The 27849-nt window shown below is 34.0% G+C and overlaps 1 protein-coding gene across 1 annotated transcript; it reads right to left on the bottom strand.

Moving 5' to 3' along the window:
• Positions 1-1002: 1002 nt before the first annotated feature.
• On the bottom strand, positions 1003-20079 carry LOC145285025 (oxaloacetate tautomerase FAHD1, mitochondrial-like). The gene is made up of 3 exons (XM_080134104.1): positions 19969-20079; positions 3752-3848; positions 1003-2183 (listed from the first exon to the last, which is right to left on the bottom strand). The coding sequence occupies exons 1-3, from the start codon at positions 20022-20024 to the stop codon at positions 1692-1694; spliced, it is 645 nt and encodes a 214-aa protein (XP_079990230.1). The 5' UTR covers positions 20025-20079; the 3' UTR covers positions 1003-1691.
• Between the last annotated feature and the right edge of the window lie 7770 nt (positions 20080-27849).

Here is a 27849-nt window from a genome sequence, read left to right as displayed (position 1 = left end):
ATATGTATCTAAAATTATTTTTATATAACTATGTTTATGATTATATACTGTGCTGGCAAAAAGAAAGTCCGCACTTGTAATTTTTTTCAAAAACTGCTAATTTAAGCTAAATTTTATGTAACTGTTTAAACAAACTATGATTTTATTTGATTGGCCTTTTATTCCTCTATAATTTTACCTGTTCATATTTGACTTTTAATTGAAATATTCTAGTGACCAATATGAAGAGTCATGACCTTCATTGCATCTGACAAAGTCCAGACGGCGCTTTCTGTTCTTTACAGAAATCATTAGGTTGCATCTTGCAACATATTCTCGCAAATTAAATTCCTTTAATCTGTTCTTGATAGTAGAAAGAGAGCACTTTTTAAAAAGATTGCACTGTTGGTGGATTTGGGGAGCCGTTTCAAATCTGTTTTTTAGGTTGCAGATCTTGATAGCATTGTCTTCCCTGTTAGAAGTAATTCTAGTGTGACCAGATTTAGGAGCATCACGAACACTGCCGGTGTTTTGGTGCTTTTGCACAGTCTTTCATGCTGTTTTCTCATCACATTGCAATCTGCGGCTGATTTCTCGATTGGATAAACCAGGAAGGTGGAGATTAATGAGCTCTTGACGATCACGAAGAGAAAGTCGTGGCATATGGATTAAATGTTACGTTGTATAACCTGGAAACAACAACAGTTACGATTAGAGATGCTTTCTTGCCTGTTGATGGATATGTTAAACTGATTTAGGGGCAATAATTTAAGCTGGTTTCAAGCGAATTTGTTGCTGCAGACTTCCTTTTTGCCTCCTCAATTTGAAGTTATTTTTTTAAATTGACGTGAACACTATAATATTTCAATTAAAAATCAAATTTGAACAGGTAAAATTATAGAAAAATAAATAGCCAATCAAATGAGGTACAGTTTGTTTAAACAGTTGCATTAAATTTAGCTTAAATTTGCAGTTTTTGAAAAAATTACAAGTGCGGACTTTCTTTTTGCCGCCTGGATATATATATATATATAAATATATTTAAATAAGGGAGTAGTCACCAACAATATGTATTTTTTAACATTATTTTATTATTCCGTGTCTTGGTTTTTCATTGAGAATTATGTTTGGATCATTGTAACAATGTTTTTAAGTCATTGAAATCGTTTTTATGCGCGTTTCAGATGGTCTGTGATGCGTCCTCGTCAGAAATTATTTTCAAATGTGTTGGAGATGTTTACATCTCCTTCTCTTCCAAATCAATCTTCTATATATAAATTTAATTTATATTGTCATAATTTCCTATCTATCTATCTATCTATCTATCTATATATATATATATAGATAGATAGATAGATAGATATTTGTGTGTGTGTGTGTGTGTGTGTGAATTATTGATAATTCCAATATTTTTCTTTCTTCTGATACAATTATCGATTCTGTTCTAAATTCCAGATTCCAATACCAATTCTGATTCTTTCACAAATTTTTCCAATTCCGATACCAATTCCAATACCCCCAAAATTCTATATTTTTCAATTTTGATTAATCGTCCCACCACTAATATGCATAAAATAGTAAAATATGTGTATAAAAAATATTTCTTTATCCAACTAGCTTCTTGATATATATATATATATATATATATATATATATATATATATATATATATAACAGATTCAGATCAAATAACAATTGTTTGATCAGTCACACTAATTTGTCCCTTCAATGACAAATGACATAGTAACAATATCTGTCAACCCTGCCTCAATAGTGTCTTCTTTTTCAACCGGACCAACACCAGATGGCGTTCCTGTAAGTATCATATCGCCTGGTTCCAATGTGAAGAATTTGCTGATATACGAAATCAGGTAAGGAATGCTAAATATCATGTCCTTTGTATTGCCTTCTTGCCGCAACTGATTGTTGACCTTTAACCAAAGACCCGTAGAATTTGGATTCATAATTTCCTCTTTGCTCAAAAAGCGACTGACAGGACATGAGGTATCAAAGCCTTTGGCCAGAGACCAAGGATGGCCTTTATTTTTCGCTTCATCTTGAAAATCTCTGGCTGTCATGTCCAGAGCCAACATGTAACCACCAACATAATCCATACTTGATTCTTCTGGTATCTCCTTGCCTTTTGCTCCAATTATGACTGCCAGCTCGACTTCATAATGTAATTTTTGACAACCAAAAGGTATCTGCAACAAATAATTTAAAGCATGAATGGCAAAACAACAGCAGGTATGATTTTGAACTGTTTTAAACAGTTTTTACAGTGAAGAAACGATAGTTCATTTATCTTTTTATGGCACAGTCAATCATTTTTAGAATATTTAACCCTGAAGAACAATTTACATCATCATCATTGATAACAATATCGTGTAATTGTGTATCTGTTTTATTAGGTTGATGCAAAAAGAATGCCGTTTTTCGACGTATATATATATATCTGATAAAAACAACATTACTTTTGCACCAACCTTATACTAAATATGAGTTCATCTACATGGATAAATGAATGTCTTCAGAAAAAGTGACTTTCTGTGAAGAGTTTAATTGATCTGAACAAAATTGGTAAATATGTTATTTTGATTTCTTCCTGTGTTTGTTTTCTTTTTGTCTACATTGATACATATTGTCTCTGCTGCAATTCCTTCTGTGCTATGTTAGGTATTTTATTCTCATGTGTGTGTGTGTGTGTGTGAATTCTTGTATTAGAGGTAATTCAATATATATTTAAGTCAAATCAAATGTAATGTTGTTTGTAAACAAAACAACTGCTTTTTTTATTATTAAAAGGTGTGTAAAGCAGTTGTTTTGTTTACAAAGTATTTTTATTAGAAAATTTTTAGGCGAGTTTGTAAAATACAATTCAGCATAGACAATACAACCAACTGCACAAATTCGACAAATTTCCTTGTTTAGGAGAATATATTTTTTATTAGAAAAATTTTGCTACTAATCTTTCCTGTTGGCTCAACTTTCAATTCAAGGATGCAAATATTTAATTCTTGGTAATTGTATAGTTTAATCAAGACATTAAAAATTAAAATATCGAAGAAAGATTATATTGTACGTATCCGTTTTGGACTAAAGATCTCAAAAAAAAAAATTTCATTTAATTTGATTGAGTAGGGTTTTTTTTTTGTTGTTTTTATAGTGAAAAAACACGTTTTTATCAGAGCGCGTTGAAGTCAGGCATTATGAAAATTTTTAACACGCCATGGGGAGATAACTCCCTCCCCAGCTAATAGTAATAAACTAGCTTTTCTTCCTAAAAATCAAACCTTTTGCTCGGTATCATAACAAATTGTTTTTACGCTGTAAAAAAAAAAAACTACTTGATGAAATTAAATGAATTTTTTTTTTTGAGAACTTCGTTCCATGACAGATACGTACAATATATTCTTTTTTTCGAGAATTTCATTTTTTAATGTCTTGATTAAACTGTACAAGTACCTAATTCTTTAAAAAGCACATAATCATCACCATCATCATCATGATATTCAGTTTACATCCATTTTACACACTGGATGGTTTTTAGAAATTGATTTTCAAAGTAATCTATCTTTGGCTAGATCTTTATCTCTTTTTCTCAACTCCACTCTCATCATTTTTTTCCATGTGATCTTCAATGGAATCGTATGCATGAAATAAGGGTTTTTTTTTAATCTATTAATCTTTCAGCTACAGTTCTGCTTTTCTGATAAAAGATGTAAAAAGTCACTTTTGATAATAATAAATTTATTGAGGTAGAAATGCTTACCTTGATGGGCTGACCTTCTGTTATTATAGATGATGGTGGTTTCAAAAATAAAATCGGTTTGCTTGGCACAACATTACCCAGTTCAACTGCATGCTCACTAAGTTTACAGAGAAGAAAAACAAGAAAACTGAAAAAACTAGCATTAAAAATGTAGCAATAAATATTGTTTATTCAGAATTATCTTTAACATGCGGCGGTGCCAGGAAGAGGGGGACATAGCATTTTCATAATTACTACTCCTACAACTGAAAACAGTAAATAATTAGAAACTATTAGGGAAAAATTGTAATACACTGTGTAGGAAGAACTATTTTACTACTAATATTAATAATTAACATTTAGAGCCACCAAAAGCATTACACATAATTACATCGAATTAAGCAAAAAGGGTCCTTGAAATATTAGGTGAAAATGAAAATGTCATAATTAATTCCAAAACCGTCGTTCGTTTTTATGACAAAAAAATGCAATTTAACAATTTTAATGAACCAATAAAATAGTCGCAATTTCAATAATTAATAAACAATTACAATCTAAAAAGATGAGGTGTAGTGACTACGTACACAGCAACGTTTGTTTCCAGTTAAGTATTTCGTATACACTTGAACTAATAAGTTTTTTTTTCTAACAAATTATAATTGAAAAATGTTTTAATTATGTAGTACCGGGTAAAAACATCTATAGGAAAGTATTGACTCTGAATATATCATTAATTTTACTCAGACAATTGACAACTCATAGATGGACAGACAAACCACACATTTACATATGTGCTTGTTTTATATATAAATTGTTAGTAGAATAAAAAGTAAAATAATAAAAATTAGGAGAACATTCAACAGGTCGAACGGTAGACAAAACAAAGTTGAATGATAACAAATTGCATTACATTTTTGAGCTGAGAGAAACAAAGTCTATTAATCAGTCTTTGTGGAAGTCGAATGAATGAAACACTGCAAATAGTGTAGAAGCAATCTAAGGTGAATGTGACTTTGATGTCTGTCCGTCTGTGTCGTTCATTTATTAAGTTAAGAAGTAAATATTAATCTCTCTCTTTTTCCTAAGTTCATTCTGTCCAAATAAAACCTTGCAAACGTCACCTTGTGTTACTGACTTCATGAAAAAAAGCATGTATAAAGAACGTTATTTTTAAATCGAAAATGTTACACTTTAAAATTAGATTTTCTAATTTGTCTCAAACAAAACACTAAACAGTCGGTCCTGAGTGTGACCATAAAATACATATTATAGTGAATCCCCGGGTTGGGGTGGGGTGTGTGGAATCACTGCTTAGCTTACAATACTTTCAGGTCAATTTTTGTGTGAAATGGTAGTACTTGTCAGCATCTCATCTATGGGTTAACTAAAATAATTTGTAGGCTTTTTACTGTTTTATGTTAATGCATCTCTCAAGAAAGATAAAGTTAAGAAACATAGCTGTAATTTGGTTGGCCATGCCTGTTCTTCCCTGCACCCTTTATTTCACAGACAGGATATTTCTAGTCTCAGTTACCCCTATAAGTAATATTATATTATGTGTTCTTCAGAATTGACAGATACATCCCTGCTTCCTTTGTTTCAGCTGATTTCATGTTTATCTAGTGGTATTCATCAATTCACTGTTCAGATACTTTGTTATAATACATCTCATTCGAGTAGTCTCTTTATAAGAACTGTAGGCTTGTGGAACTTTCTTACTGTTCACTGTTTTCCTCCAACCTAAAGACTAAGATTAATATGCATCTTCTGTCTTTGCATTAATCATCTTTTGCTATTTTTAACTTTTTACACATAGCGGCTACCTGTCTTGTCTGAAGCGACTTCAATAAAAGAAAATTATATACAAAACATATATTCACCGCATAAAAAATTGAAATTATTAAGAAACAAACTTTTATTAAAATTATTATATTTAGATGACTGCTACTATTCTCTCAATTTGAAGTCTATTTCTCCCAACCATTTCTTGACACTCAGCCATTAGTCAGAAAGTATCAATACTTTAGTAGAAAAGAAAGATTGGGAAAGAGTTTGTGAAGTTGGATGAATAAACAGTCACATCAGAATAAGTCTTTTTGTCTGATATTGTGCGCTTCATGTTCATGCATCTCTTAAGAAAGATAATATAGATAAACCATGCTAATTCATACACTGGCACGCCAGGAAATTTAATATCAGAAACAAATTATGCCACAGGTCCTTGCAAACATTTCAAGTATGAATTTTAGGAGCCTTAAATCTATTCTTGCTTTTAGATATACAGTCTTACTACTTATTACTACAAATGAGATATATATACACAGTTAGTTATAAAAAATATATATGCCAATTAAGCCATTTTTTTTATAACTTACTGCCTAGCTCTACCTATGCATTGAGCACTGTTGAAGTAAATAATTAAAGTTTACACATAAAACTATACTTTTGTATGTTAATTCATGTGATTAAATGAAGTAGTCTATATATATATATATATATATATATATATATATATATATATACACACGATCTCATCCCAGCTGTGCTATTAAATAAGTGCTACACCGAAGTAGTTCCAGTTCTCTCCAAACTCTACAGCAAATGCCTTAATGAATCTTGATTCCGGGCTGTTAGAAAACTGCTTCTGTGGTACCAGTATTCAAGAATTCTGGCGAAAGAACTGACCCATTAAATTATCGCCCCATTAGCCTCCTCCCACTTTTTGCCAAAATATTTAAGACCTTAATTAACCATGCTATAGTCCGTCACCTTACAGATGCTAAGCTTCTGACTGACAAACAATATGGATTTAGTCAAGCCCGTTTCACAGCAGACATCCTAACTGTAATCTCTGAACGTATATACCATTCACTGGACAAAGCGGGGGAGGGCAAAGTGGTAGCTCTAGATATATCTAAGGCTTTTGACAGGGTATGGGATGAGGGTCTCATCAGGAAGAGTAGATCATACGGTATCACTGGTAGAATACTTAACATGATTAAATCCTTCTTAGATAAGAGAAAAATCCAGGTTGTCGTCGATGGTTGTACATCTAAACAATATGATGTAAATACGGGAGTGTCCCAGGGGTCTATCCATGGACCTCTACTGTTCCTGATATTCATAAATGACCTCCCTGACAAAATTTCTTCTGAGATGGGTATATATGCTGATGACACAACACTCTATAACAGGCACGACAGGAAAACAAATCAATACATATCTAAAGAAATGGCAGAAACACTAGAGGATGACCTCCGATCTGTAGTGGAATGGGGACAAAAATGGATGGTCACGTTCAATGCCGCCAAGACTAAACTAGTTTCATTCAATAATTACAAGAAACCTTTTCTACCACCTATAGCAATAGCCAACGACTCTTTATCTGAGAGTACGTCTTTCAAGCTCCTTGGCCTAACGTTCACAGGAAACATGAGTTGGAACAATTACATCGAGGGCATTGCCAGGGCCGCTGCAAGGAAGGTTGGCTCTCTCTACTGTGCTAGAAAACTACTAACACCCGAAAGTATCCTGTACCTCTATAAGGCAACCATTCGCCCATGTATGGAGTATTGCTGACATATTTGGGCTGGTGCATTGGCTACTAGTCTCTCGCTCCATGACAAGTTTCAAAAGAGAGTCGCTAATCTGATAGGCCCTGAACTGGCATCTAAGCTTCAGCCTCTGTCCCATCGACGAAACGTTGCATCCCTCTGCCTGTTCTACAAGTATTATAATGGTAAATGCTCTGACGAACTGCAAGCACTTGTGCCCTCACGACGTGAACACCCTCGACAGACCCGACAGGCTGCAAAATCCCACCCCCACACTGTAGAAATCCCTAGATGTAAAAGATCTTTCTACTCCAGTAGTTTCTTCCCCAGAACCACTAGACTTTGGAATTCCATTCCAGGTCCCTGCTTCCCCAACTGTACTGATGTGCAGAAGTTCAAGTGCAACGTGAACCAACATCTTGCTACCCAATCCCTACATAGTACCCCAGTAGTTGTTGCCCCTGTTATAGTAGCCCCCTACACTAAAGTGGCAATGTGCCTTGTATGGGGTGAAAATGTAATTTAAAAAAAAAGTTTAAAGAAGCTTTAAATAAAAGAAATGCAAAAATAAAAATAAAGAATGCAGTTTAAATTCCCAGTTCAGGGCAAATTGTGAGAAAAAGGTCTAGTAGGCTTGCATACTGGCCGTCAGTATCGAGCACACGGGTGGGTTCGTGACCAATCTGAGTGAGGTCATAAGCAATGGAGAAATCATGACAGAACCTCCCCTCATCATTGTTAAATAGAAATAGACTTAGTACTTGCATAAGCCGATTTCACAAAAGTATATATATATATATATAAATATATATATATATATATTATATATTATCATCACCCAATGCTTCTTCTTTTGTCTTACTCTCCACTCATCTTCTCTAATGTTTACTTTATTCCATAAATTCCAACTACTTGTGGTCAACCTTACACTACTTTTCAATATCTCAATGTATTACAGAGTTCTCACAATATGCATTACACATACTTATTTATGAAAAGCAATCAGACTCATCAATGGTCTGCCTAATCTATATAAGAAGATGTGACGAGCATGTGCACAAAAACTGTGTGCCAATGTGGGAGTTGGGCCTACATGCAGCGAAAAGTGAACCCAGACAATTTTTATTGCAAATCAAAAGTCTACCAATGAGCTACATCCATCCTACCCACAGCAACAGTTAAGTTTGGCCCAACAGCTATAAAAAACAAGTCAATAAGTCATTCAAGGCAGTTGAAAAAGATTGCTCTGTGTTACTGCGTTTGTAATCATGTCGTGGCATGTCAATTTGATGGTACTGTTCGAGATCGTATCGATTAATGGTGTTGTTTGGGATCGTGGTCAATTTAATGATATTGTTCAAGATTGTGAAGTGTCGATCAACGATGTTGTTCAAGATCATGTCATGTCAAGTCGATATCATTCAGGATCGATGATATCTTTCAGGGCCATGTTGTGTCGAATCATCGGAGGTGTTCAGATTGCATGGACAAACTTGTTCAGGACTGCGCTGCCACATGTAATATAAATATATATATATATATATATATATATTTCTTTTTTTTTGTGTTTTCTTTTCTCTCGTGAAGCAACAGAAGACAGTATCAGGAAACAGTTTTTTTGTAAATAAACGTTGATAAATTTAATATAATAATAAGTTAACATTTCTGTTAGAAGTATTGAATTCTGGTAATTTTTTTTCTACACAGCAACCAATGAGAAAATTCGCCTGAGTATATGTTAAACCTAAGACAAACAGTATTTCTGGTTATTTTTCTGCATCTACTGCAACAAAGTTAGACATGAAGTCGGTTTAATGTGGAGAATACCACACCCACCACAGAAAAGGGACAATCTGGATGGTTGCAATAGTTTCCTGGACCGGCGCCGTTCTTCAGTGGGGTCAGGATGCAATAGATAACTTACCCCTCACTGAAGAAGCTAATATCTTAGAGAATGGTCACATTTGATGGAACAGAACAATATCCCACTGCATCCAAAGTTAAAAACCTGCACCAGAAGAGGTATGAGAAATTCTACAATTATAAGCAAGCCCCCCATTGGCTGATTTGGCCACCCATTGTCTTTGTTTAGACTAATCAAATTGGTCACTGTTTTAACCACCAAGCAATGCGCTTGGCAGGAAGTTGAATGCTTTTTCTTCAGTTCCAGACATGCAGCCGATAAAGAAGGAACACAGAACTCAACTCTCTATGGATATGAGGCATTTAGGCACCTTCACCTTTCATCTCCTTGAGACTTTATTTTTTAGCCTAGATGATATTATTATATATGTCTCCCAGAGACTTTTTAAGGTCAGAATTATCGACCTGTCATTAATGACTTTTCCTTCAAATGAACACTAATTATGAATTTCTGTAATGTCGGCTCAAGTTAAGAATTGAATCTTTTCATCAGAAGGCATCATACCAACCTCCTTCTAATGGCTGTAATTAATCTGATCGTTGAACAGTACTGTACCAAATACCAGTTCCTGCTGAAGATAATTAACTATTACCTTTCGAGGTTGTTACCAGCTCTATTTCAGAGGCAAATTAGGCTTTTCCTTTTTTTGCAACGAAGGAAGAATAAAATTTGTGTTGTATTTTAGAAGTATGCCTTGTTGTAATTGTTATGTTAATTTTTTGCCACTGTCTGGGAGCAAAAACAAGGATGATAAATATCTTCATGGCAATGTTATATCTTCATGTTATTTTCATGGCAAGTGCTTGTCTGAGCTCCAATATATGATCCACCCCTCGCCAAACTTTCACAAGAAACACTCATCTAGCTGAAACCACAATCAATAATTTCCCCCACTCTTTATCTGTGCCAAAACCTAAATATAGATTCCATGAACAAAGCTTCTTTCTTAAAACTGCACACCCATGGAACTCTTTTCCGTTTGTCTGCTTTCCAGCTGACTACAATAAGGTCGCATTCAAGTCCAACATAAACAAATTCTTGATGAGCCGTTCCCCTTAAGTAATCCAATTTACCAAATTTCCACAATAATGATTACTTCGATATTGCCCCATTGATTACTGTACACTCTTTAACCCTTATCCTCGAGTCACCTGAGGGCCTTGATAAACGGTGGCTCCTATGTAAAAACAAAAAAAAACACAAAAAAAAACAAAACAGTAGCGCTCTTTTACAATAGTTCATTGTGTAGAGGGAGAAAACTCTCTTTTACTAAGAGATTCGTTCATTTTTTCAGCTTATTATTCAGGACACTCGATACACCGATATTTTTTTATTAAATCAAAATATTAAAAAAAGAAAAAATTTGCGACGAATTTTTGTTAATGTACCAAAGTTAATAACATGATTAATACAAAATGTAGTCTTTACGGGACTATTAAGAGAAAACCAACGATATTTTCATTCGGATGTTAAGTCGTGCATTTTAGGTGGAATTATAGGAAATGGGTTAAGATTCAAAGGAGGAAATATAAACACGTGTGGACGGATAGAAAGAAGAAAATTTATTAGGGGGAAAAAAGGGATTGTGGGATTTTTACAGTAAAGGGGAGACAATCACAGGAAGAGTTCCAATATCCCTGCTTGCTCTTAGAATGTTATTGTGTATATTATATAAGAGCATCGTATTTAAATTCCAAAAAGAAGTTCTTTGAATTTATCTAACTTTGCTCAGGTTGGGGGTTTTGTCAAAATATTCACTAGCATGTCATTTGTAGGACAATAATTTTTATGTCACCGTTGTTTAGGGCGTCCCTGATGAAGTGGTATTTTATGTCTATATGATTGCACCTCTGTCTGTACACAGGGTCCCTGGAAAGTGCTATTACACTCTGGTTATCTTCGAATATCTTAATCGGTCCATAAGTTTTGCATAGGTCTATTTCTGTGAATAGTTATTTTGAGTGGTCTCCACTATTGCCACATACTCGGCTTTGCATGTGGATAATGCTACTGTAGGTTGTCTTTTTGATTTCCATGAAATGGGTGGGCCGTTTCTTGTCAAACTGAAGCAGTACCCAGACGTACTGCATCTGTTGCATTGATCTGACGCCCAGTGGGCGTCGCTGTACGCAATTAGCTGGAGTTGGTTGTTTGTTTTTGTATAGCATAATTGATATCGCACAGTGCCCTTTATGTATTTCAGTACATGCTGTTCATACGGCTTGGATAAATACTGGGATAATTTTCCGACAATATAACTTATATCTGGTCGCGTACAGATCATCAAATAAATTAAGCTACCAACAACTTCACAGTATTTTCTGGGGTCGATCGGGTCGTTGGAGTTATTGTCGGTTAAATCCAACTTCTACTCACATGGTGTTGTCGTCGGCTTATAGTCGGGCATGTCGAACCTGTCCAGTATTTTTGTTGCATACCATTCCTGGCTCATTAATATATATTTTTCGGTTATGTTGAAATTTATTCCTAGGAAATACCAGAGTTTTTGAGGTCTTTCATCTCAATTCGGACATCAGCATCTGCTTTGGTAGTGTTTAATGAATCATTATTATCAGCTGCAATAATTAAATCATCGACCCATGAGATGACAATGACTCGTTCTTTACTGCTGTGTCATATGTAGACGAAATGATCCACTTTATTCTGAGTGAAGCCATTTTTGGTGAGCCGATTGTGTAGGATTTGGTTCCAGTTTCTGCCAGATTGTTTTAGGCCGTATAGGGATTTGTTTAACATACATACTGGTTTCTCGGCTGTTTTCCATTTTACTTCAAATCCTTCTGGTTGCTCCATGGAAGTTTTATGGTCGATAGGGGCATGAAGATATGCTGTTTTCACGTCCATTTGATGTATGATGAGATCGTATTGGGTAGCCATTTGCATTAATATGCGGATTGATGTGATGTCAGCTGTCGGTGAGAAAGTCTCTGTATAATCTACTCCTTTGGTTTGATTATAGCCCCTTGTGACGAATCTTGCTTTGTATTTTGGAGTTCCATCAGGGTTTTCTTTCATTTTGTATACCCATCTGCCACTGATTGTTGTTTTACCTTTAGGTAAAGATATGAGTTCATATACGTCATTTTCTTTTAGGAAATTGATTTCCTCCTGCATTGCTTTGATCCAGTGATGTGCCGCTGGGGAGGTTGTAGCTTCTTTATAGGTGCATGGTACACCATATGCGGCTTTGTAGCAGTAATTGATGTTGATTAGTGTGTGACCGCTCTCGTCTTGAACTGTTGTTACATAGTCCTCTAAGTAGCTGGGTATCTTATGTTTCCACTCAGAGTATCTCCGTGTATGGATATCCTCTTCCATGGCGTTGGGTGGTTCATCAACACTACATTTTGGGGGGTTTCTGTTAAACGTCTCTCGGGAAAGTCCCCACCATCATTGTGGGATTTTTACAGTAATGGGGAGACAATCACAGGAAGAGTTCCAACAGTGGCAACTTTTTTCTTTTTTTTTTTTTAATTAGAAAATAAATGTAATGATAAGGTTTTTTTTTAAAAAAACAGTCTTTAACCGTAAAAAATATGGTACTTCTACACTTTATCGCCGAAACTGGAGACACTATTTTAATTCGCGCACCTGTCATTAAAATCCAAGGGAGAAAATCAGTATTTTAAACTATGACCAAAGAATAAAATAAATGACAAAATTAAACAAGATAATGATTTTTCGGTTTCATTTAATTTAATTTGTTGTTAACACTTTAAATTAAATTGTATTAATTTGAAAAAATGTTTCATTAAAATTATTTATTTGTTCGAAAAAACAAAAATAAAATAACTATTTTATAATAATCCAATGTTGCTTTCATTACAAAATTGTTTTATTAAAATCATATTTTCTTACGCAAACTTTTCAATAAATGTTTTTACAATTATATTTTAATAAATTTTTATAGAGTAAATGTTTTGATTTTCAAATGGCGCTCGCTCAGTTTAAACAATTATGAATATGTCATTTCATCTTCTGTTTTTGGACCAAGTAAAGAATAGATACCCTGTAAGAGAAGACGACGACCGGTGACGACCAGCACACATTTCCAGTGACACCGGTGATTTGATCTTGACATTGGCACAATTACATGGCGTTGGTTATTTGTAAACACGCCAAATAGTAGACATGATCGAATATTCGTGAGCAAGATTTTTTGTTAAATATATTTATAAAACTTTTGAAGTTTAAAAGAAAAATATATATTTACAAAACATTTTTTAAGTAAGTAACAAGACGAACGTTTTTAAATAAAAGATATTTAAATAAATGGGTGTCTTTCTGAGGGCGTTGTTAATATATTTACAGAACTTTTTAATAAAAGTTAGAATAATAATAATAATTATTATAATAAAATAAATAAATACATTTAAGCCAAACTTATTAATGGCAGAAACAAATATAAAATAACTGACGTGTTCGGATTTTTGCGAATAAATATAAAAGTTATAGTTATAAAATTATATGTGAATAAAATAATACATTTTTTAAATCTTCATTGTTTATACTTGTTGCTAATACTCGTGATTTTATTATGCATAAAAATTTGCATGAAAATCTTTCCGGTTCGTTTTCATTAATTAAATCGAAACATATCCAATTAAACAATTACGGATATATGTTCTCTTTCGCTTTCTTTATTTACTGTTTTACATAGTTCTTTCCGGAATACAGACCAACAAATCTCCTGTGTGTCATGAGTAAGTTGCTGGAATCCATATTAAATAAAGAAGTAGTCAACCACCTCAGCAGAAATAACCTTCTTAGTGACATGCAATATGGTTTTCGTTCTACTAGATTTACAGCAGATGTGTTAATAGTTATATCTCATAGGATTAGTGAATCTCTTGACAAAGGCGTCCTTTCTAGGGCAGTTGCTCTTGATATATCAATGACCTCCGATAAGGTATGGCATAAAAGTCTACTTGACAAGATTTCCAGCTATGGTATAACTGGAAATGTTTTCTCAATTATCAAATCATTTCTCTCTGATAGGACATAAGAGTAGTGGTTGATAGGCAGAAATCAGAAGCCCACAGTATTAATGCTGGAGTCCCTAAGGGATCCATCCTGGGCCCAACTCTCTTCCTGATCTACATCAATGATCTCCCAAAACACATACTTAAATAATTCGTTGACATCTATGTTGATGACACAACCATCTATGGAAACACATCAAAGACTGTAAATGACAAACTTCTCTCTGATTCTCTCTCCTCTGATCTTGAGCGTGTGGTACAATGGAGGAAGAGGTGGCTGGTTACCCTTAATGCATCTAAAACCAAGCTTCTATCTTTACATCATCAACACTCTGATCCCCATCTGCCATAAATTGAAATAGATGGCTCTCGTCTTGGGGAGGCTCCATGTTTTGACAGCTTCTGGGATTGACCTTTACTCCTGATCTGAAATGGAACACGTACATCAAGTCTGTTGCCAAGGTCACTGGAAAAATTGTGGGGTCCTTCTACTGCTCCAGTAGATATCTCACTGCTGATGCAATTCTCTATCTATATAAAAGCCAAATACGTCCAAGGATGGAATACTGCTGCCATATCTGAGCAGGAGCTGCTAAAAACAACCTATTCTGCCTTGACAGAGTACAAAATAGACTTCGTAGCTTAGTGGGGGGATGCCCTTTTCTCTTCCTTACAACCTCTCTCCCACAGAAGAGACGTTGCGAGCCTGTCTTTGCTTTATTGTTACTTCCATGGCAAGTACTCGTCTGAGCTTCAATCTCTGGTCCCCCCTCGCCAATCTTTCATGCAAAATACCCGTCTAGCTGAAACCACTGTCAATAATTTTCCCCACTCTTTATCTGCGCCTAAATCAAAGCGTAGATTCCATGAACAAAGCTTCTTTCTTAGAAGTGCACGCCCGTGGAACTCTGTTCCGTTTGCCTGTTTCCCACCTGACTACAACTTGGATGTCTTCTAGTCCAACATAAACAAATTCCTGATAAACCGCCCCCTTAAGTATGACACTTTATCAAATCTTCATTACTTACGATTACTACAATATTATCCCATTGATTACTGATTGCAATAACCCTTATCTCTGAGTGGCTTCCAGGCCTTGATAAGCGGTGACTACCTTATAAAAAATAAAAAAAAGTAATTAATATCTAGTTCAATTTTTTTTTTGTTATTTATTTTTTAACTTCGGTTGAAGTTAAAAATACTGATTTCTTTCTTGGATTTGAATGACAGTTGCGCGAAATAAAATGGCGTCTCCTGATTTGGCGATAAACTGTAGAAGCACCAATACAAAGATTGGAACTCTTTAATAAAACAGGGATTAAACTTTTAAAGCTATTTTTACGATTCCTCTACAACTGTCGTCGTATTTTAATTTTTGTAATGTTAAAAACGAGATGTTGGTGTTATTAATATTATAAGCTAGGTAAAAAAAAAGTCGCCGCAGCTTTCAAAGTTTCATCCTTGTTTTATTAAAGAATTTCATTCTTTGTATTTTTTAAGGTTAAAGGTGATTTTTTAATAACCTTACCATAACATATACTTTTTAATTAAAAAAAAGAAAACAATTGCCGCAGCTTCTTTTCTTTCTTTTTTTTTTTGATGCTTTCATCTAATGTTGTTTCATTGGTTTTCTCTTAATAGTCACGTAAAGACTACATTTTGTATTATTAATGTTATCAACTTTGTTACATAAAAAAAATAGTTTCGTTTTTTTTAATGTTTAGATTTAATAAAAATATATGATGGCATTGAGCGTCCTAAATTATGAGATGAAATGATGAATGAATCTTTTAGTAAAGAGAGTTGTTTCCCTCTGCATAGGGAACTATTAGAGCGGTAATTATTTTTAGTACGCCAGGACGCTAGGCTTGCCAAAAAGTACGCCACGTGCACAACTGCACAAATTTCATTCCGCCATAAAAACAACTTTCTACAGAAAACAATCAAAACTTATTTTTTACATTTTTATCTCGTGAATAAACATAAAATAATATATATAATAAATATATATATAAACCGTATTTTTAATATCCAAAAACGGAGTAAAAGTCAATGTTTTCGATTTAAAAACAAAACTAATTTTTTGATAAATCTCTGGCGTACTCATGAATTATTTTTTTTTAAAGAATAAAATTGAATATGTTTATTTTTACAAGAATGTTTAGACATTTACCTAGCGAATAAGCATTAAAATATATAGGAAAAACAGCGTTTATTATTTAAAAAAACAAAAAACAAATTATACACCGGGTATGAAGTTGGCTTCCTTTTTTTTTCTTAAACGAAAGTGACTTTGTTTGATAAAATTGTCTTTGGCGTACTCATGAATTATTTTTTCTAGAGAATAAAATTGAATAAAGTTTATTTTTACAAGAATATTTAGACATTTACCTAGCAAAAAGCATAAAAATATATAGGAAAAACAGCGTTTATTATTTTTTAAAAATCCAAATTATACACCGGGTATGAAGTTGGCTTCCTTTTTGTTTTCTTAAATGAAAGTGACTTTGTTTGATAAAATTGTCTTTGGCGCACTCATGAATTATTTTTTCTAAAGAATAAAATTGAATAAAGTTTATTTTTACAAGAATGTTTGCACAGTTACCTAACGAATAAGCATAAAAATGTATATGAAAAAAAAACACGTTTATTATTTTAAAAAATTTTTAGGGGTGTCTTTTCGGGACATGTAATAGTAAGTTACACCGTTGTGAAACTAACAGAAATGGCTAACGGAACCATCTGACATAAAAATAAATTCATAAATTCAGGAAACTACAACAGAAGACATTGAATTGCTGAGGTATTATAATATAAACATTTAATTATTAAATGTAAAAATGTTGTCTAACATTTTAAGTGAAAGTCGTATAGATTAAAAGAGTGTCCAACATGTTACATCAAAGTGTCCAACAAAAGTATTTTCTAGTGTTAGAATGTTCTGGAAGAATGAATATTATATTAATTTTGTGTTCGACACAAGGTTGGAAACTCATGACTTTTTAAATAGAAGCGCTGCAGGAAAGATTGAAGTTGTTATAATTATTTTTTATAGAAACAGTTTGTTCTGATTGTATGTAGCGTGTCACTACACATTTATTTAGTGAATAAATATAAACTTACACATGAAAATCTACTTTGATTATTTTACTTTTTTATTGAAAGAGCATTAGCAAAGTAGCAGAAGTCCATCAAGAAGTGTGTAATTCTTTTTTGGTATGCATAGTACTTTCATAATACTTGTTTTCCATGGACATCATTGAATCTACAATAGCATGACACCGGTTTTTATAAAGTAGTTTGTCTCATTCAAGTTCGAACTCAAAACATAGCTGATTGTCTTGCACATTAGTCACTGGAAAATATATTCAATGTAATACAGAAGAAATATATTTCGATATTTACCAAAATGCTTTCCTCATGATAGTACTAGAAAATCAGTATTTCTAATATTCTAAAAAAATAACAAATTATATATATTTTTTTAGTGAAAAATACTAAATGTAATGAATGATACACTTACTTGAGTTGACTTGGCTCAACAACATTCATAAATTTTACTTTTAATATTTACCTTTAAGAATAATAATAATCAAATGCTTTGTACACATCCAGATAGAATCCAAAAATTCTTTGGTTTAATTCAATTAAAATAAAACTAAATACTTTTTTTAAATCAAATATTAATACAAAATATAGATTATTTTTTACAAATAACAGTCTCGGTTTTCCAAGTAAATGTTGGCGAAATTAAACGTTGAAAGTAAATCAGTCTACAGGAAACGAGATCAGAGGTGAAAAATTGTAAAAATAACTTTTATTCATTTTTATATATATTTTTATGTTTATTCGCGGGATAAATGTATAAAGACCATTGTAAAAATAAATGTTATTCAATTTTATTCTTTAGAAAAAATAATTCATGGGTACGCCAAACACAATTTTATCAAACAAAGTCACTTTCGTTTAAGACAAAAAAAAAAAAAAAAAAAAAGGAAGCCAACTTCATACCCGGTGTATAATTTGGATTTTTAAAAAATAATAAACGCTGTTTTTCCTATATATTTTTATGCTTATATGCTCTAGGTAAATGTCTAAATATTCTTGTAAAAATAAATTTTATTCAATTTTATTCTTTAGAAAAATAATTCATGAGTACACCAAACAGAGATTTATATATATATATATATATATATATATATATATATATATATATATATATATATATAAAGTTTTGTTTTAAAATCGAAAACATTGACTTCAACTCCGTTGTTGGATATTAAAAATAATAAACGCGGTTTTTAATATATTATTTTATGTTTGTTCACGAGATAAAATGTAAAAATAAGTTGTTGTTTTTTTTCTGTAGAAAGTTGTTTTTATCACTGAAAGAAATTTGGCCCGTGGCGTACTTTTTGGCGAGCTGGCGTCCTGGTGTGCAAGAAAAGAATTACCTCTATTAGCGCCCGTTTTTTCCTTTTTTTTTTTTTTTTATTATACACGAACAGCAAACTATAAAAAGTTTGGTACTTGTACAGTTAAATCAAGACTTTACAAAAATGAAAATATTGAAAAAAGGTTATATTGCACGTTTCCGTTATGGAACGAAGTTCTCCGGAAAAAAATATCACTTAATTTCATCAAGTAGTTTTTTTTTTTTTTTTTTTTTTTTTTTTTTACAGCGAAAAAAAAATTTGTTATGATACCGAGCAAAAGGTTCGATTTTAAGGAAGAAAAGCTAGTATTAAATATGAGGAGGGAGTGTCGGCGCTTTAACTAGAGTTTCTCCCCGTGGCGTGGTTAACAAATTCCATAATGGCTGACTTTAACGCGCTCTGGTGCTAATGCAGAGGAGCGTGACTGATCCGCGCTATTTTTAAAATCGTATTTCCGCATTTAATTAAAGTTTTATGATATGTTTTTTTATTCAATTGTAAGGTTAAAGTACAGAATGGCTTTTTAATAATAATGTTATTATTTCAGCACGGATCACTCTCTGCGTGAGTATCCGCGATCTCATAACAACGTGTTTTTCCGCAGTAAAAAAATGAAAAAAAAAAAAAAAATACTCGATCAAATTAAATTAAATTTTTTTTGAGATCTTCAGTCCAAAACGGATACGTACAATATAACCTTTTTTTTCGATATTTTCATTTTTTAATGTCTTGATTAAACTGTACAAGTACCAAAAGTTTTACTAGTACTAGTCCAGTCCACTTATTGGTCCGTGCTGAAATCATAATGTTATTATTTAAAAAGCCATTCTTAACATGAGGAGGGGAGGGTGTTTTGTACCTATTCTATACTATAACCTTACAATTGAATAAAAAACATATCATACAACTTTAATTAAACTTGGAAATACGATTTAAAAAAATAGCGTGGACCACTGGGGAGTGGGGCACTGGAGTGGACTGGACCTGGACCAGTAAGTTCATTAGCACAGTTTTACTTAATCGCATATAATTGATAAAATAATTTATAACTAGGGCTATTATTTTAACTCTCGAGTATATAATCAGTTAATATCTTATATGGTTTTAGATAGAGTGACTGTGTTTACCTGTGTCGACTATATACTTGAGAGTCAAAACAATAAGAATATTCGCTTACCAATTAATTATAAATAAAAAATATACAAACGGTCACTTTTTTTTTCAAACCATCGTTTGAAAAATTAACATTCAAACGATCAAATGAATTATATATTCCTCGTTAATAAATAATTGTCAAATAAATTTGAAATTAGAATCTTACCTATAGTTTCGACCAATTCCGATCACTTTTCGACACAGCTGAAGATAGCGTGACATGTTTGCTTGCAAAGTGAAATCAAAACAGAAATTATCACCAGTGTTGCCAACTGAGATTTTCAAAACCCGCTAGATTGGGGCATAAAATCTCCAGAAAATCGCTAGATTTTTTACTTTGTATGACCGAGATTTAGAAAACCCGCTAGATTAAAAAAAAATCTCCAAAAAAGACAAAACAACAAAAAAAAAGAAACACTAGATTTTAACTTCGTATCTTATATATAAATTTAGTCGTTATGCAGAGTACGGAGCGTACTTTTTTAGTCATGAATTTAAATTTAGATTCAATTTTTACGGTATCTTTTGTTTATTACTTTTTTGTTTTTTTTTCAGAGGCATCACCATTCATCAAGGCCCAGGGGTCACTCGAGGATAAGGGTTAAAGAGTGTACAGTAGTCAATTGGACAATATAGTAATTGTCAGTAATAGAAATTCAGTAAATTTGTTAACTTAAGGTGAACGGCTTATCAAGAATTTGTTTACATTGGACTTGAAGACAACCATATTGTAGTCAGCTGGAAAGCAGGAAAACGGAAGACAGTTTCACAGGCGTACAGTTCTAAGAAAGAAGATTTGTTCATGGAATCTATGTTTAGGTTTAGGCACAGATAAAGAGTGGGGAGAATTATTGATAGTGTTTTCAGGTAGACGAGTGTTTCCTGTGAAAGTTTGACGAAGGGGGCATAGATTGAAGTTCAGTCGAGCACTTGCCATGAAAATAAAGATAAAGCAAAGACAAACTCGCTACATTTCTTCTGTGGGAAAGAGGTTGCAGGGAAGAGAAAAGGACATCTCCAATGAGGCTACGAAGTCTATTTTGAACTCTATCAAGGCAAGACAAGTCCTTTCTAGCAGCTCCTGCCCAGATGTGGCAACAGCACTCGATCCTTGGACGAAGTTGGCTCTTATATAGATAGAGAATTGCATCAGCAGTGAGATATCTACTGGATTGATAGAAGGATCCCACCATTTTTCCAGCGGTCTTGGCAACAGATTTGATGTACGTGTTCCATTTCAGATCAGGAGTAATGGTCAAACTCAGACGCTTATCAAAACATGAGGCTTCCCCAAGACGAGAGCGATTCATTTCAATTGATTCCAGATGGGGATCAGAGCGTTGATGATGTAAAGATAGAAGCTCGGTTTTAGATGCATTAAAAGTAACCAGACACACCTTTCCCCATTGTACCATGTGCTCAAGATCAGAAGAGAGATAATCGGAAAGAACTTGGTCGTTTACGGTCTTAGATTTGCTACCATAGATGGTAGTGTCATCAGCATAGATGTCTACGAATGATGTAAGGATATGATTTGGAAGATCATTTATGTAAATCAGGAAGAGAGAAAAAAACTTAGAAAATGAAGACATTTATAAGTTTTTGAGGATATTGAAAACGAAAATAACGTTTAAAATTCCAGCAAACGAGTAGTTTCCAAGATATGAAGAAATGTTAGTTTAATGAAAGTGGGGTATCACTTTTCTATAATAATTTAACGTATAATGATCACCCACTTTATGGCCACCACTAGTTTAAAACTTGAATTTACGCCGCTGAAATACACATTTGCCGAATTTTTGTTGGCGGAGCGTCAACGTGTGGGTGCTCAATTTACGTAAAATTCTTCATATCTTGAAAACTACTCGTTTGGTGGAATTTTTAACGTTATTTTCGTTTTCAACATTCTCAAAAACTTATAAATGTCTTCATTTTCTAAGTTTTTTTCTATAGTGTGGAAAGTCGATTGCCTGCCCCCTTGCCGATCTTATATTCCCAACATTCCCAATAGGTGTCGCTAGCAGTGTATGATTCAAAAACAAGATGGTGGGAAGTTTTTCTTCGATAAAATTTCTCATAATATTTGATTTTCTTAAATAAAAAAAACTACTTGATCGATTTACATGATTTTTGGAATATGACATTTTCATGCAATGACAAGTACGTACATTATAAAGGTTTTTTTCAGAGATTTATAGTAAAAAAGATTACTAGTGGACCATTTATAGACCTGCACCGAGAGTTGGGCCCAGGATGGAACCCTGAGGGACTCCAGCATTAATACTGTGAGCTTCTGATTTTTGCCCATCAACTACTGCTCTTATGAACCTATCAGAGAGAAATGAGTTGATAATTGAGAAGACATTTCTAGCTATACCATAGCTGGAGATCTTGTGAAGTAAACCTTTATGTCATACCCTATCAAAGGCTTTTGATATGTCAGGAGCAATTGCCCTAGAAAGGTTGCCTCCGTTGAGAGATTCACTAATCCTATGAGATATAATTGTAAGCACATCTGCTGTAGATCTAGCAGAATGGAAGCCATATTGAGTGTCACTAAGAAGGTTATTTTTGCTGAGATGGTTGATGACTTCACTATTTAACACAGATTCCAGCAATTTACTCATGACGCACAGGAGACTTATTGGCCTGTACTGAGACGGAGATGACCGATCATCTGAATTCTTAAATACAGGGCAAACTGATAAGATTTCTAGGGCGATGGAAGCTATTCTCCTTAAGACAACGTTTAAACAGTTTTGTATGTATGGATGCTAGTTCTGGTTGAAGTTTTTTGAGTACTATAATTTGAATACCGTCAGATCCGGTTTCTTTACTGGAATACAGGGTTTTGATTAGCTTGGCAACATCACATACTGATATTTTTATATCACATAGCGTGTTTTCTGATACAGGAGGACATATTGGGGGTTGGCGGCCATTGTCGCAAAGGGTAGAATTAGCTGCAAAGTTCTTGGCAAAGAGTTTAGCTTTGTCTAATGCTGACGAGATTACCTCAGGTCCATTGATGATAGTCGGGATAGAGCACACGTTTCTGTTCAGGATTCTGTTTGCTATTTGCTAAAACTAGTGGGAACCAAGCCGCTGCTCAGCTGCTTTGGACTTGACAGACTGAGCATACAACTCTTTGCGTACTTTATTACTTTTTACTCCTGGAAAAATGTAATTCAAGCCCTAATTTTTTTTTAATTAATGGAGCAAGGACCAAGGTTTCATAAAAAAACAAAACAAAAAAAAAACAAACAACGTGGTTTAAAAAAAAAGGTTTTAAACTTCGGACTTTACAGGTAAATTTCTAAAAACACTACTCTTTTTGTTTTAAATTTGAATATATTATTTATTGATTTTTTATCTTCAATTTGTGATATATAAAACTTTGGTACATAAATTAATTATTTACTTTTTAATAGACATTTGAAAATGTTGGAATTTTTTTTGTATCCAGAATGGTGCATCCCCCCCTGTTTACATTTATTATTGTTTATCTGGTTCTTATATATAATTTTTTGTGTTTTATATCCATTATGCTTTTTAGTTTCGTATATTTTCGGTTTGTACGAAACTCCCTTCAATTTGGAGAAAAGAGAAATGCTAGCTCTGTGATGACGTCACGAGCTCAGCGCGTATTTCGCGCTCTTTTGAAATTCTGCTGTCGAGGAGAGAGAACGTGTTCTTTGCCCGGCGCTAAAGATGGAATTTTGAAGTGCCCTCCTTGAAAGAAGTAAACCCGGCTGTGACGAGACAGGCTTCTGGAAATTAACTACGTGGCTGCGGTCCTGCACGTATTTATTTTATTATTATTGTACAAGGAGTGGAATTTAAAGAAAATACCTTTTACGTGACAAGGTATTATGGAATTTCCTATTCGGACAAGCGACGAGGTCTTGCTCCTGTAATACATGTATGTCTACGGTTTTCACGCAGGGAAGGAAAATTCTCAAAGAACTTTAAACAAAAAAAAAGGAAAAAGGCCACTTGCCTGACAGGCTTTCAATTGTGAGTACGCTCCTGAAATTGACTTCATATGCGAGTGTGAATGGGAGATAGTACTATCTTGTATATTCTTGTTGTATTCGTAATGGATACGCACAACTTCTTTATAAGAACCAGCAGTGTTGTTATTTTTTCTTTACATGTTACTTTTTCATTATATCTTGCTTCCAGATAAATTCCGACATTTTGCAAATTTTTTTTCGTTTATTTAAAGGTAGTTTAGAAAATTTCTGCCTTTATTTGTGGGCACTTTGCAAATTGTTTCCCGACAATTTGCACATTTTTCTTAAGAGTAGTTGGGAAATTTCTTTTATTTGAAAGCATTGAGCCAATTTTGTCCCATATTAAATGCATTAGGCAAATTTATTATTCCCTTTTTTGGAACCCTTTGAAAATTAAGTATATTTCCTTTTTTATCGAGATACGCTAGTCTCTTTCGGTAAATGCATTTTGCAAACTTTATATTAAATACATTTAGCCATTTTTTGTCCGTTATCGTGTACCCTTTTCTAATATAGATACACTTTAATTCATTTTCTTTCAAGTTAGGATTGAATTTAGCCTATTGAAATTCCTGTTAACTTCGCTACCTGACGCTATCAATGTCACTTAGATTCATTCGACCACTGTAAATTGCTTCCGTTATTTTAAAAGCATTTTCCTAACTTATTTTCCCTTATTTAGAAGCATTTAAATAAGTCTACTCCTTTTATTTGAAGGCATTATGTAAATTCATGTTTATTATTTCAGAATACTCTTCAAACTAAGTGGTCAGTTATCTCAAATAATTCAGCGAACTAAGTTACTATACACATTGTATGATACGACGCCTATACCCCTTCTATTTCGAGACGCGTTTCTGTCACTTCCTCGTCCACAACACGGCTTATTGATGCCTTCACTCCCCACTTGTAATTTAGCGCGTCTGTTAACGCTCTCCTTAAAATATTTGAGGACTGCTATGTCCGGATTTTAGAAAGCGTGTAATGTAATTTAGTGTTTCCAACATTCGACTTTTGCTTAATAAAAATTCCCGAATTTAGCATTTTATGTGCGTCTAGTGTCTTTATTTATATCTGACTAATATTTTACGAACTTTTCATAAATATTTTTCTTAATAAAAAGATTAAGCAATAAGTATACACTTTCCTTTTTTCTATTCTTTAGAATTGAAGTTGTAAATTTCGTAAACCTCCTTCGGTATATAATTTATATTTTACCTGCTTTAGTTGAATTTCCACGGGCATTGCGAGTTACGGTGGGAGAAACTATAGTATTTTCTGTGCCTAGTCAGCGAATAAGAAATCCTACTAAACTGAGGTAATTTTATTTTTCGTCCTAATTCAGCGTGTTCGATATTTTTCGGAAGCTGGATTTTCCCCACTTTAAGAAACGACTTTTATCTAATTATACCCTCGTGGGGAGCCTAGTAAATAGAGACGCTGTGTCCAAAACTAGTGTTAGTTATATGTTGGTATTTTTCCTCAATATATTAGAAAAAAGAAATAAGTATATACCCCACTATTTGATTTAATGAACACGTGCATTCTCTCACATGTATTAAATGTTTCCGGGTTGTGAATTAACCGGACAACATTATTAGAAATATTTTATACGTTGAAGATATTTATTATTTTCTATAGCGAATTTATACCCATTTGCTTTGCAGACTGTTATTCTAAGAGTTTGTGAAAAGACAAGCCCCCTTTTTCTTTCTTAGCCCGTATTTGCATTTGGTTATTTGAATTCCTTTGAAGATACACATGTGTCCCCCGACGTAGTTGTATATTTAAACTCTCTTTCCACTTTTTTCCTAGGTCATATTCAGTGAGGATATTGCTGTAAGCGTGTTAACGCTATTATTCATTTCCAGTGAATTAACTTCCATATAGAAGTTTGAATTTTAAATTCACTTAATTTTAATTTAAGTCATAGTGACTCTTTTAATTTGTAACTGGGGATTGTATCCCTTGATATTTTCACGGCTAAATATGCTGTATTGGTCTTGTTTTGTTTGTGCTATGAGGAAGGAATTTTATGCAAATATCTTTGTAACCTTTGTTTGTGCATTTTTTTGTGTATAATTCTCGAACGCCTATTTTTTGTATTTGTTTGGATTTATTCCATATTTTTTAGGAAAAAAAACGCTGCACGATGTTGGTCACTCGTTCTTCCGGATTCCTTGTAAGGAAGCGAAAGTTTTATTTGGGGAAAGTTATCGCCGTCTTGGATTTGTTGCGGTTGCAGAGGGAATTACCCCAGCCTTATTTTATGACGATGAAGGCCGATGTCGATGAATGGTTGTCATCGGTAGATAATATTACAGAGTTGTTGGGTGATCGTTCCTTACGTGAGGACGTGGACTGTTCGCTAGTAGAAGCGGATGCTGTAAATGTTGTAGTGTTCTCGTCCCAGGTTCGATTCATTCTTTCGAGGTTGGCAGATGGTGTAGAGTGTGATTCCTTGTGCAACCCTGAGATATTTGAAACCCCTAGAGAGATGCTTGGCGAGTTTCCGACTACTAAGCCCGAATGTGCAGACTCTGAAAACTGTTCGCTGAGTTCTGGCAAGTTTGGCTTGGAAGATGTTGCATCACAGTCTGAGAGCAGTGTTGCAAGTGCCACTTCAGAGGATCTGCGTAGTCAGGCGCTGAAGTTCGATTTTTCTGGCGGGCAGTTTGCCTGTAGTATTTTAAAGAAGGTATTGGGAGTGAGATTCCCAGGTATCATGAATGATACCACTCGTGTCCACGACTTGTTAAGTGTGGGCATGAATATTATGAAATTTATGGAGGGATTTCCATGGGATGTTGGAATTGTTTTGCCCTCTAACCATGTGAGTTCGAAAACTCGCATAAGTGGTTATCTTCCACAACCTTATCAGAATACCGAGGAACTTAATCATGACGGTGGGATATTACTCCGGTCATGTGGTTCTGACAATGGTCAGTGGTTGAAGGACAGGAGTCTATCCTGTGTGGAAGTGCAAGCTTTGTGCACTTCTTTAAGTGCTAATGTTATCACTGGGAGAGAGATTCTCCATCAAGGGTATAGAGCAGAAAGCACTATATCCACCTGTGAAGGTATAAAAACCAAGAGGAGAATGGTTTTTGAAGAGTTACGTGAACTCAAGTTGGACTGGGGCGTCCAGATTCAGGTTGAGTGTAACTCGATAAAGAATCCCATGAGGGATCCTGTTGAATTTGCTGACTACATGGTGTGTAGTTCAGCTTCTCCGAGTTCCTACGGGAGTGTAGGATATGTTGTGCAGAAATCACTTGCAGAACCTTCATTATGTGAAGTTGCTCCTTTAAGTAGGGCGGTTCCTGCTTGGGAGTCACATGCAGGTGTTTTTGTTTTTGAATATTTTGTGGAGATCTGCCTTGACGTAGCTTACTGCAGTATTGTAAGAGCTATCGAAGTCAAGCTTGATTTGTCCAGGGGTGTTTCTGAGGCGCTCAGAACCATCCTATACTTAGTTAGAAATGATTTTTCTAATGCTGAGATGTTTGTTTCAGTGCTGAACACAAGATTGGATCTCTCCTTGATAGGAGTCTTCCATAAATATTACATCTCAAGCTGCCTAGGTGTTTCTGACACCTATACTCAACTTTGTTTGTTTAGCTATATGTATATAGCTATGCAAGCGTTTAAAACTGCAATTGCCTTGAATAATTTGTGCAAAATTTGGGTTGCAGTTTTATTTTATTTCACCGAGTTGAAGAACTCGTCCAAGCGTAGGGTTGATTGGATTCGTCCCTCTTGTAGCACCGGTTTTGATCTCACTGGGCTCTTGTGGTTACGAGGGAGCTGAGATATTTTGGTGTTCGCCAGAGATAATATAAGGATGAGGAGGGTGGATGGTAAGTGAACTTCTCAAGCCTTTACTCTTATGTGCTAATGGTTGATTACCTGGCAGAATATTTTCTGTTCTAACTTGAAGCATGAATGTTTTCATGTGAAATTTTATAGAATGAGCCTATTAAAATTTTTCTGCGTTTTTGCTCTGATATGTGTTTCCTGGAGAGCTCCTG

Source organism: Euprymna scolopes, chromosome 9 (assembly GCF_053919585.1).
Source record: "Euprymna scolopes isolate OS-2025 chromosome 9, ASM5391958v1, whole genome shotgun sequence".
NCBI lineage: Eukaryota > Metazoa > Mollusca > Cephalopoda > Sepiida > Sepiolidae > Euprymna > Euprymna scolopes.
Note: the sequence above shows the minus strand (reverse complement) of the source record. Positions and strands in the feature narration are given on the sequence as shown.

What these genes read in the sequence shown, in the direction of transcription:
- LOC145285025 (XM_080134104.1), bottom strand. Translation starts at nt 20,024, where the DNA reads ATGTCACGCTATCTTCAGCTGTGTCGAAAAGTGATCGGAATTGGTCGA. An exon ending in GGAATTGGTCGAAACTATAG is followed by an intron (nt 3,849 to 19,968) that starts GTAAGATTCTAA and finishes CTGTAAACTTAG; the next exon opens with TGAGCATGCAGTTGAACTGG. An exon ending in CAGAAGGTCAGCCCATCAAG is followed by an intron (nt 2,184 to 3,751) that starts GTAAGCATTTCT and finishes TATTTGTTGCAG; the next exon opens with ATACCTTTTGGTTGTCAAAA.